The sequence below is a fragment of the Hydractinia symbiolongicarpus genome, chromosome 5 (genome assembly GCF_029227915.1).
Source record: "Hydractinia symbiolongicarpus strain clone_291-10 chromosome 5, HSymV2.1, whole genome shotgun sequence".
NCBI lineage: Eukaryota > Metazoa > Cnidaria > Hydrozoa > Anthoathecata > Hydractiniidae > Hydractinia > Hydractinia symbiolongicarpus.
Window position 1 is genome coordinate 16,350,975 of NC_079879.1, and position 12,453 is coordinate 16,363,427.

Genomic DNA, 12,453 nt, shown 5'->3' on the forward strand with positions numbered 1-12,453 from the left:
ACAAACATCAATTATAAAATATTAAATAATACACATGAACAAACAGTTTAAAAGTGCAGAGGATTCGCTCCCTCCAAATGCTCCTCTATTAGGTCCGTGAGATCGTATCTCACCAGAGTACTTTCCAGGGTTTCAATAATTTGATATATGTGGTAGTCTAATAGTTCATTGATACCATATATAGCATCCAGGTGGTCACTTTCTATAACGTAACCGTTATACTTTAGCTCAAAACAGTACGTATTATGTATTTCTAATAAAAATAAAACGTGTTCTCCACAAAGTATTATTTGTTTAAGTTTTCCAAATACAGGCAAATGTGTCTCAGGATCAACAGTCACTGCAAGTACGCAACGGTTAGCAATAAACCTAGTTCCATTAAATGTAATCCAGTTTAGAGAGTAAACAATTGGAAAATTGTCAAAACTCTCTTTGATCTGGTGTACTTCAGTCGTTTTAAACTAAGCGCAGGACCATCTTGACGAGAAGATTTTAAAATTGCATGTTCCTGATGTTCACTACCCTCAGTAATAAATTTTATGTACTTGGCAGATAACGATACACACAAGTGTAGAAAGTTTATCACTTGAACAAATGACTTGAATGTTTTGTGTAACGCTTCAAATCGCATACAACAGTATCTAACGGGTGAACCAAACAAAAGAATTAAGTTCGGAATTTCCCGTAAATAATGGTGTTTTGGGATTAGATTGTTTTCAACAAAAAGCGATTTGAAGGTTTTTAAATGCTGCTTTATCTGTTGGTCTAGATAACCACGCGTTCCCTCACTTATAACAGGAGAATGGACGTGATGCTAGATAATTCCATCAAAAATTGGTAGAACACATCGTCTGTATCTACGAAATTCTCTAGGATGAAAGGGAGAATTTTAATAATTATTATTGAATTTTCTGCACTGAACTTTAACTTACGTTCTCCCATAACAAAAACAGTTCTTTTCAGAGGTTCTGGTTTGCTTTTTGCATCACTGTATGTAAACGGAAAAATACTCAATTTGTGGTTGAATTCATCCAACGTGAACAAACCTTGATCCATTAACACACTTAGAGCAAGCTGGCATTCATATGGTAAAACTCCTTCTAAAACTACATGCATTATATCATGTGAAAATTGTTTAGTGACATCAAAATTACATAGTTTACCCAAACAAGAGCGACTGTTCAGTCCATATGTAGTTTGCAATTGTCCTTTAATTCTTTCATTAGGAGCATTTTCAATGGCATCAAATTCCTGCATATACACTGAACTAGTGCGCTGATTAACACAACCTGGGTCAACATTATTTCGAACATCTGCCTCCAAGGCATAGCAAAATCTGCACTTGCGATAAGCAAAACCCACACCAACCTTGAAGCCACCTATTTGATGCTGTCCTTCTGTATCTCCAGGACAGAGAAGGACTTTCCCAAAACATTTCTGTAATTTTCCATCTATTAAAAAGTCAACACCATTTTTAAACTGCTCCATTTCTTTGAAAAATGGAGATAAAACATCCTGGAAGGAGTATTTGTCCAGGATCTTTTTCTTTACCATTGCAAAAAGGGTCATTGAAGCAAGTTTTGACCAGTATTTCGGAGGTATATTTAACAGGGTCCAATAAAAATTGACGACTTTATGTTTCCCGCTTCTATTTCCCAATGGGTTACATATTTCCACAGCATCTTGAAAAATAATGACATAAAGGAAAGGGCTGGCAGATTCGGATGACTTGAAATATGTACCATCAAAAACATCATAATATCTGTCAGTCTTTCCTAGTGTTGGAATTTTTGATGTTATAATTTTAGCCAAATCATGATTTAACAGCATTTGTTGAATGCGTGCAATTACAGAAACAAACACAAAAGTGTCTGGCACTTCAGATAATTTATAAACTCCATTTTTCTGTTTGTAAACCAATGCATTTCCCAGAATGATTTCTTGCACTTGCAGTGGGGAAAATTCTTCTTCAAAAAACTTTGCTCTCAAATACTTTGTAGTGAGACCAATAAATGGATTTACAACTGTATCGAGTACATCACTGACTCCAGCCACAACCTTATTGTTATTATTAGTTATTATTAGTTAGCTCTTTGACTGTTGCAATCTTAGCAAATTCTAATGATTTTCCAACAATGCTTGCAGCAGATTTAATAACTTTGTCAACCAATGCCTGAAAAAAATATTACAAAAACTTAGTACCAAAAGATTTCTGATATTTAATGGGTAATCTATCAATAAATTTGTCACATCTTTCTCAGTTGAAATTTGTGCTTATCTGACAGAGTAACTACAATTTATGGTGAAAGTTTCTTAAAGAAAAACAGTGGATGTGCAATAAAAAATAATTTTTTGAGGAAACTTAAAAATAATTTTTTGAGGTAAGAAGCCAAACTTAAGTAATTTAATGACTTCACAGTAACAAACTTAAGAACTTCTGTGAATGTAAAGTTCTTAGCACTTAATTTCTTGTGTTTTTTTTTTAAAAAAAATTGAAGAGACAAAACAGACTAAATAAAAGATTAAACAAAATAAATAACCTGACATTGTCTTGCCTTCTAGATGCCAAGTTTGTTTCGCTACTGTCAGCATTTGATCAAATGTTTGATAAAAAAAGGAGTTAAAAAAGAAGAAACCATCCTCATTGATTTACATTCTAGAGGTAGGAATTTTGTTTGGAGATATCACCGTAGCAAAAAGCTGTAGCATTACCAGTTTCTTACTTTGAAGCTTATATTCCTTGGATTTCTTACATTGTACCTCCTAGTGCCTATATTCAATATCAAGAGTATCTTATGTAACAAAAAGTTTCGGATAAAACTTCCGTCGCCTAATGAAAATTTGTCACCGATATTTTTTTATGTGGAAAATATTAAGTTAATAAAAGGCACATTTTCTAAATTTTTAACATTTCTTAGCAGCTAATGTTTGTTAAGTATCATAAGTTTCTTTTTCATTTAGAATAACGAGAATCCAGATAAACTGAAGCAAACGATTCCGTGTGGCATGCCGTCGATATTTGTCGAAAAAGGAACTTCAAAGAGCTTCGTTTTTGTCGGGTCACAGACTGTGATGTCATCACTTGATCGGAACTTTTCTTTATAGGTTTTTCTGAGCATGTTCTACGTTCTTGATGTTGAATATCCCAAAGATTCTATCGTTCCGCTATCCATCATGCATCGTATAGTTTTCATGGATAACCGTGTTTCAGAAACTGAACTAGAGTTGTACAATGCCGCATGGAAGAAAATCTCGCCGTACTTTATTGCATGACTTATTTATTTTAAGCATGCCTGAAGTTTTTCGTTTACTTTGTACTTTTAACATACGGTTTTTACACCTTGTAGTGTTCTAATACCTAGCTGACTAAGATGAACCTAGATTAGTCTGACCGATCAACTATGTGACACACACGCGAATTCTTATTGCGCCCCGCCGAAGGGGCGCACATTTAGTGGACCGCGGGTATATAGTGTTTGTTGCGCCCCACCGAAGGGGCGCACATTTAGTGGACCGCGGGTATATAGTGTTTGTGTTGTGTATGGCAAAAAAATTTTCCACTCTTTACTTCGCGGGGGACTTCTGCTCGGTCATCCAACCCGGATCTGATATAACACAACCAGTGTGTTTGGTACCACCAAGACAAAAAAAACACCCATCGAGCAAAACTTTTTTTGTCTCGGTTTCTTTGTTGTCTCTGAAGATTTGACTGCCATAAAAAATATTAATCGAGATTCTTTTGTTATGTTAATTTAAAGCTTTGTAATATTGTCTCGTTTAATATGCTTAAATGTCACTGCAGCCCACGTGAATTTATCTTCAAGAAAAGGTTTGTTTTTCTTTGTCCAAGTTGTTTCGAAACTTGTTAACAGTAAGTAGAAGGATTACTTATATTTTATATGAAATTAAACTCAGAACGGTTTATGGCGTTGATCCAAAGGCCGCAATTTATAAATGCATCACAATTTAAAGTCAATCAAGAACAGAACATTGCGTGTATGGCCATGACTAAAACTGCTTGCATTTTGTTGGTCTTCCCTTCCCGATGGTCTGGCTTGTCGTAATAGCTTTAATGATGTAGCTAGGGAGCTAAATACTTATTTTTAAATTCTTGCATTTTATAAGTTAATAGTCGTAAAACTACTCTCACTTGTACTACAGCTATCAAGCTAGAACTGCACAAAATAGTGCTTTCATTAGAGTCCCTTTTTTCAGAAGCAACAAAAAACTTTTATCCTGCCCTGTGTAATTTTATCAACGAGGGTGCTGATAAGCCACATACACCGTAAAAAGGATAAGCGTTTTGGGTGAGTAAAATAACTTCTAAAGGAACCTTTGTGAGGCTGCTATCATGTATTCTTGCGGTCAGAATGTTCTCCTTCGTTGCTATCCGATGGAGAACAAAGTGGACTTTTCACGGTCAAACCTTCAAAGTAGCAACCTTACTTAAACAGAATTTACAAGTAAAACGTCGTTAAAATGTCGCAAAATGGCAAAAATTAAGCAGTATCTAAAACATATTAAAGATTTGACTAAAAAAAAAAAGAATTCCTTGAAAAATCCAGTATTGTATTTATGAAGATTTCACCACAAAAACATTAATTACGGCATTTGTACCCCATTTCATAATGGCTGCCCGTGATTGGTTGACACGAATCCGACCGCAAGAATATATATAAAAAGATATTTGTTGAATCATGAAAAAATATTGTTGTTCATTGCACGGAACAGTCAAGTTGAACTGATAAATTAACCAATAACATAACATAGTTAGCCCTTGCAGTACAACTAGACGCTACCCACAGTATGTTACAGGTTTCTTTGTTTTCTTCCCTTTTTTATGTTTTTTCTTGAAATTATAAATGATGTTGTTGATTTATCAAATCTGACAAATTTATTAATTGAGTGTCTACCCTTTTTTGTATCAACTTGTTCAATTCAATTCGAAAACAATGACCAATCAATTTCCTCGATAATAAACAATTAAATTTGTAAAATTCAATAAATCGATTTCAACAAAATAAGTCCTGTATTGTCCACAGGTTTGAAAATCTTGTATCGCCTGCTTAATATTATACTTGTTTAACAATGATATCAAAGCCAGCTTGACTAAATTTATATATATATTTTTATTTATATAGTATACCTTTTGTGTATCACATGGCATTGATTTGTATCTTTTTGATAAATTCTAACTTTAAATCAGATAAGTAGACAATAATTAAACAACCTAGTATTAATTCAGTTCTGGTAAAATTGTATTCTTCTTTCTCAATTTTAAATATACTTTCTTTTTCAGATCATTTGTTATGAAACCATGCACCATCAGCAGTTTCGAAAAATCTTCAACGAGAGAAATTTTTAAGGATAATTCATTGAAATTGAAATTGTTCAGAAGTTATTATATATATTCGAATCGTGAAGTTCATACATAGCAATCCTGCATCCTGGAATTTTCGAGATCAGTTATAAAAAAATCCAGTTAAAGTTTTAACTATTGTTTTAGAATATATACTATATATATGTAAAAAAAAAATTATTTTTTATTTATCAAGTTGTATTTTACGCAATAATAATTGAGAATTAGGATACTTATGATGTGTTTATATACCCCATTGTTCTCCGTTTTAAAGTCTACTTCAAATTTCAGAATCTTTTAGGCTAATGACGGAAATCTTCAAGTCGCAGGGCTTCTTATTTAAAAATTTTCCCCTGGGCAATAAGCTTATTCACAAGCCTCTATGCAATTCCGTACTGCATTTCTATCATATTCGTCATATTTGGCGGAAAATGTTTCAGCAGAATAGCTTTCAGACACAATTTGTTATTACAGCACAAGAATTTTTGGAGATTTGATAAGTCATAAATGTATGCGTAAGTCTTTTGAACGAATTTTAACCAAAAATCAAAAGCAATGATTACGTGAAATTACACAACAAGAAGGCTAGAGGCGTTTAAAGTGTACATATATTTAATCAAGATCTAACTTTATAGATAGAGCCTTAGCCAAATGTGAAAATAACGAAAATAATAAGTTCTAACACTGCAGTTTTTATAGATTTCAAACGTCCACCATTTTCCATTTTAATTTTAAATCCCGTTCTAAATTTGAATGTTTGAAATCGTTATTAGTAATTCGGGGCGCATTAGTGGTAACTATGGCTAGTTTTATGTATGGGAGAAGTTTTTTTCTTACTCTCAACTTCGCGGGGGAACTTCGGCTCGAACATCCAACCTAGGTTTGATATAACACAACCTGTGTGTTTGGTACCATCAAGACAAAAATAACACTGATCGAGCAAAACTTATCTTGTCTCGGTTTCTTTGTTGTCTCTGAAGATTTGACTGCCATAAAAAATATTAATCGAGATTCTTTTGTTATGTTAATTTGAAGCTTTGTAATATTGTCTCGTTTAATATGCTTAAATGTCACTGCAGCCCACGTGAATTTATCTTCAAGAAAAGGTTTGTTTTTCTTTGTCCAAGTTGTTTCGAAACTTGTTAACAGTAAGTAGAAGGATTACTTATATTTTATATGAAATTAAACTCAGAACGGTTTATGGGGTTGATCCAAAGGCCGCAATTTATAAATGCATCACAATTTAAAGTCAATCAAGAACAGAACATTAGATAGATAGATAGATAGATAGATAGATAGATAGATAGATAGATAGATAGATAGATAGATAGATAGATAGATAGATAGATAGATGTGCATATTTTACATGGCTAGCCTCACAAATATCGAGGGATATACCCTGTCTATTATTTCCAGGAGGGGCCATGGCGTAGATGGAGAGTCCTAGAGTATTTAATGCTCATTTTGAGCTACGCAGACCCAATTAGAGCCCGCGCTCTACTAGACAACTCCCGGCAACATCCAAAGTCCCACACAGTGTGCCATCTTCCCAATTTCCCTCACATGGCTTGGGTTAACCCGGGGCTATGGTAACATTCACTCGCCCATGTTGAACCCCGGTCTCCCGCACAGAGTACGAGAGCTATAACCACTAATCTACGGCGCCCATTCCGTGTATGGCCATGACTAAAACTGCTTGCATTTTGTTGGTCTTCCCTTCCCGATGGTCTGGCTTGTCGTAATAGCTTTAATGATGTAGCTAGGGAGCTAAATACTTATTTTTAAATTCTTGCATTTTATAAGTTAATAGTCGTAAAACTACTCTCACTTGTACTACAGCTATCAAGCTAGAACTGCACAAAATAGTGCTTTCATTAGAGTCCCTTTTTTCAGAAGCAACAAAAAACTTTTATCCTGCCCTGTGTAATTTTATCAACGAGGGTGCTGATAAGCCACATACACCGTAAAAAGTATAGGCGTTTTGGGTGAGTAAAATAACTTCTAAAGGAACCTTTGTGAGGCTGCTATCATGTATTCTTGCGGTCAGAATGTTCTCCTTCGTTGCTATCCGATGGAGAACAAAGTGGACTTTTCACGGTCAAACCTTCAAAGTAGCAACCTTACTTAAACAGAATTTACAAGTAAAACGTCGTTAAAATGTCGCAAAATGGCAAAAATTAAGCAGTATCTAAAACATATTAAAGATTTGACTAAAAAAAAAAGAATTCCCTGAAAATCCAGTATTGTATTTATGAAGATTTCACCACAAAAACATTAATTACGGCATTTGTACCCCATTTCATAATGGCTGCCCGTGATTGGTTGACACGAATCAGACCGCAAGAATATATATAAAAAGATATTTGTTGAATCATGAAAAAATATTGTTGTTCATTGCACGGAACAGTCAAGTTGAACTGATAAATTAACCAATAACATAACATAGTTAGCCCTTGCAGTACAACTAGACGCTACCCACAGTATGTTACAGGTTTCTTTGTTTTCTTCCCTTTTTTATGTTTTTTCTTGAAATTATAAATGATGTTGTTGATTTATCAAATCTGACAAATTTATTAATTGAGTGTCTACCCTTTTTTGTATCAACTTGTTCAATTCAATTCGAAAACAATGACCAATCAATTTCCTCGATAATAAACAATCAAATTTGTAAAATTCAATAAATCGATTTCAACAAAATAAGTCCTGTATTGTCCACAGGTTTGAAAATCTTGTATCGCCTGCTTAATATTATACTTGTTTAACAATGATATCAAAGCCAGCTTGACTAAATTTATATATATATTTTTATTTATATAGTATACCTTTTGTGTATCACATGGCATTGATTTGTATCTTTTTAATAAATTCTAACTTTAAATCAGATAAGTAGACAATAATTAAACAACCTAGTATTAATTCAGTTCTGGTAAAATTGTATTCTTCTTTCTCAATTTTAAATATACTTTCTTTTTCAGATCATTTGTTATGAAACCATGCACCATCAGCAGTTTCGAAAAATCTTCAACGAGAGAAATTTTTAAGGATTTTATTGGTAACTTAACAGAGTAATAATTCATTGAAATTGAAATTGTTCAGAAGTTATTATATATATTCGAATCGTGAAGTTCATACATAGCAATCCTGCATCCTGGAATTTTCGAGATCAGTTATAAAAAAATCCAGTTAAAGTTTTAACTATTGTTTTAGAATATATACTATATATATGTAAAAAAAAAATATTTATCAAGTTGTATTTTACGCAATAATAATTGAGAATTAGGATACTTATGATGTGTTTATATACCCCATTGTTCTCCGTTTTAAAGTCTACTTCAAATTTCAGAATCTTTTAGGCTAATGACGGAAATCTTCAAGTCGCAGGGCTTCTTATTTAAAAATTTTCCCCTGGGCAATAAGCTTATTCACAAGCCTCTATGCAATTCCGTACTGCATTTCTATCATATTCATATTATATATTATATATATTATATTTCATATTTGGCGGAAAATGTTTCAGCAGAATAGCTTTCAGACACAATTTGTTATTACAGCACAAGAATTTTTGGAGATTTGATAAGTCAAAAATGTATGCGTAAGTCTTCTGAACGAATTTTAACCAAAAATCAAAAGCAATGATTACGTGAAATTACACAACAAGAAGGCTAGAGGCGTTTAAAGTGTACATATATTTAATCAAGATCTAACTTTATAGATAGAGCCTTAGCCAAATGTGAAAATAACGAAAATAATAAGTTCTAACACTGCAGTTTTTATAGATTTCAAACGTCCACCATTTTAATTTTAAATCCCGTTCTAAATTTGAATGTTTGAAATCGTTATTAGTAATTCGGGGCGCATTAGTGGTAACTATGGCTAGTATTAAAATATACCGCCATATTTATTTCGTCTCCTCGTTCTATATATACAATTCTCACGGTCGCCGATTATATACAAATACTACATCCTCTTCTTTCTTGATCGAATCCTTCATTACGTCATCGTGTTGTTCATCAATCGAACGTCGTCGTGTTGCTCATCAATCGAACGTCATCGTGTTGTTGATTCATCGTACGTCATCGTGTTGTTGATTCATCGTACGTCATCGTGTTGTTGATTCATCGAACGTCGTCGTGTTGTTGATTTATCGAACGTCGTCGTTCCACATAATAAAACATAAACCATCACATGAGTAAATACATGATTAACTTCTTTGAAAAGCGTTTTTTTTTATTTCACATGCTTCTTATTTACATGTTCGCAAAGCGTGATTAACAAAGGTGTGAACATAATGTGTGAACTTCTTCATAAATGTTTTGTGTCCAGTATCACTGAATACTGTCCAAATTTCGTGTAACATAAGTTCTGTTATCAACGTCACGTGTTTCTATTGTTTCTTCTTACTTCGTGAAAGATATGATTTCCAAGGATGACTTTTAGTTTGTAAACACTTCTTCTCGTTGTGCTGCTGATGTGTTTCTAGTTTGGTTTCTGGAGTTTTGTCTTCAGTCACTGTTCGTGTTCGCATGTCCAAATTATTTTCTTCATCTGGAACAACTTCATCTGGAACAACATCATCTGGAACAACAGGTATTATTTTAGCAATTCTTCTTGTGTTAGACGTTTGGCAGTTTGTTTGTGTGCACACAGCTTCACTGTCAGAACTAACTAAGCAATCTAGGCCTACTAGTGGAACAGCAATTGTGATGAATTCGCCATTGTATCCTGTGTTGTTGCTTTTCTCAGTCTCTTTAGCTATTTTCTTTTTTCTGTTGTTGTTTTTACTTTCTGTCTTCTCATGTTTCTCTCTGTGTATATCTTCTGTTTGATTCTTCTCTACTTCCTCCTTCCTTTGTAAATATTTTCTTAGATGTACCTTGTTCCTCATGTATCTTCTTCCTTGTGCGTCTTCAATTAACGCACTCTTTTCGTATGATTTGATTACTGTGAATGGTTTAGGTATCCAATTTGTCGATAGTTTGTCTTTCCTCATCATATTTCTCGCTAATACGCTGTCACGTACATTGATGTGATGTTCTTGTACTGTTTTTCTGTTGATATCAGCATATTCTTTTGTTTTTCTCTTATTTCTTCTGTCTGTTTCGTCAAGTTTCAAATTTTCTGACAAAAACTTGGAATATACAGGAATTTTATTTCTGATGTTTCTACCAAACATGACAGTAGCTGGAGGTGTGTTGGTTGTTGCATGAGGTGTAGTTCTGTAGAGTAGGAGAAATTTGTCCAGTTCCTTTCTCCAATCTTTTCCGGCTGCATGAGCACATTGATTTGCTTTTTTCAATGATCTGTTAAATCTTTCAACCTCTCCATTTGCCCATGGTGAATATGGCGTGGTGCTGTAAAGTTCAATTCCATTTTCCTTTAGGTAACTCTTAAATTCTTGGGAGATCATTTGTTTCCCATTGTCGGCAATTAACTTCGTTGGATATCCAAATAACTTGAATGTTTTATCTAGACCTTTGATTACATGGTCAGTGTCAATCTTTTTAGTTTGTATAACGACAGGATATCTGGATCTGTAGTCTATCAGCACGATTAAGTAGTCCATTGTTGGATATGGACCTTGTATATCAAGTGCTAAGGTATGCCAACTTGTAGGTGGAATTTCAGTCGATTGGGTATGTGTTGGTCTAACTACTGCTGAACTTGTTGCTTGACATGACATACAAGTTCGGATCATTTCTTCAATCTCTTTATCTATCCCAGGCCACCATACTTTTCCTCGTAGAAGTCCTTTGGTTTTGACTATACCAAGGTGATGCTCATGTGCGCTATCTAAGATTCTCTTTCTGAGAGTCTTCGGGATGACTAAACGGTTGCCCTTTAGCACTAAGTTGTCTTTTACTACTAGTTCATTTCGGCAGAGATAGTATTGTTTCATTTCAGGATATTTATTCCATTTCTTCAGTTTAATGTTTACTCTGAGCTTTGCCAATTCCTCGTCTGTTGCAGAATCATTAGCAATTTCTTTTATCGTGACTGCAATTGGCGTAGCATCGTTGATTATCGTGTTGACATAATGTTCTGCTTCGTTAGTAAAGTAGTCACTTGTTCCAGGTGCTTCTAAAGGAGACCTGGAGAGAACATCTGATGCGTTGGTTGCTCCTGGTTCATATACAACTTTAAACTTGTACGGTTGTAATTTTAATACCCATCGTTGTATACGTGGTGTGGGATTCCCTCTTGATGATAAGATTTTCTCCAGTGGTTTGTGGTCTGTGATAACTGTGAAGTCACGATCGTATAGGTGGTAATGGAATTTTTGTATTCCCCACAACACTGCAAGACTTTCTCGCTCTGTTTGAGAATATCTTTGTTCAGTTTCATTTAAAGCTTTAGATGCATATGCTATTGGCTTGAAGGTGTTGTTCCTTTGCTTCTGTGTCAAAATAGCTCCAAGTCCTATGGGTGATGCATCTACAATTATTTTTGTATCAGCATATGGTTGATAATAGGCCATAACTCGCGAGTTAGTTAGTTCTTCCTTTAACTTGACAAATGAGTTTTCTTGAGCTTCATTCCATTGAAATTCTACATTTTTCTTTGTGAGCTTTCGTAGAGGCTCTGTAAGATCAGCATAATGATGAATGAACTGGGAACAGTAATTAACTAGTCCCAGAAAACTTCTTACTTCTGTGGCATTTGTAGGTCGTTTGGTTTGATTCACAGCATCCACTTTAGATTTATCAGGAAATATTCCTTTGTCGGTCAGTCTGTATCCAGAGCTCATTTACTGCGAATAAGCATTTGCTTGAGTTGACTCGCAGTCCATTGTCGTAGAGTGTTTTCAGTAATTTGTCCAGTCTTGTTGCAGTTTCATCTATGCTTTTTCCCCATAACAGGATATCATCCGAAATTGATTTTGTTCCATCACATCCTGCAATACATTGCTCAATTGTTTTCTGAAATTGTTCAAATGCAGAATTAGCTCCATAGATGAGTCGTTTTGATTGATAACAGCCTTTGTGAGTTATAAAGGAGGTAATGTGTCTAGAACTCTCATCAAGCTCTATTTGATGATAACCTTCTCTTAGATCAAGCTTGCAAAAATATTTTGCGTCATTGAGTTCCGGTAGTAT

The 12,453-nt window shown here is 34.2% G+C and overlaps 1 protein-coding gene across 1 annotated transcript; it reads right to left on the reverse strand.

The window, feature by feature from the left end:
• Window positions 1–11: 11 nt before the first annotated feature.
• Window positions 12–2,547, reverse strand: LOC130645999 (uncharacterized). Its single transcript, XM_057452129.1, has 3 exons — window positions 2,512–2,547; window positions 2,105–2,173; window positions 12–2,058 (listed from the first exon to the last, which is right to left on the reverse strand). Exons 1-3 carry the CDS (start codon window positions 2,545–2,547, stop codon window positions 790–792), a joined length of 1,374 nt encoding a protein of 457 aa, XP_057308112.1. The 3' UTR covers window positions 12–789.
• Between the last annotated feature and the right edge of the window lie 9,906 nt (window positions 2,548–12,453).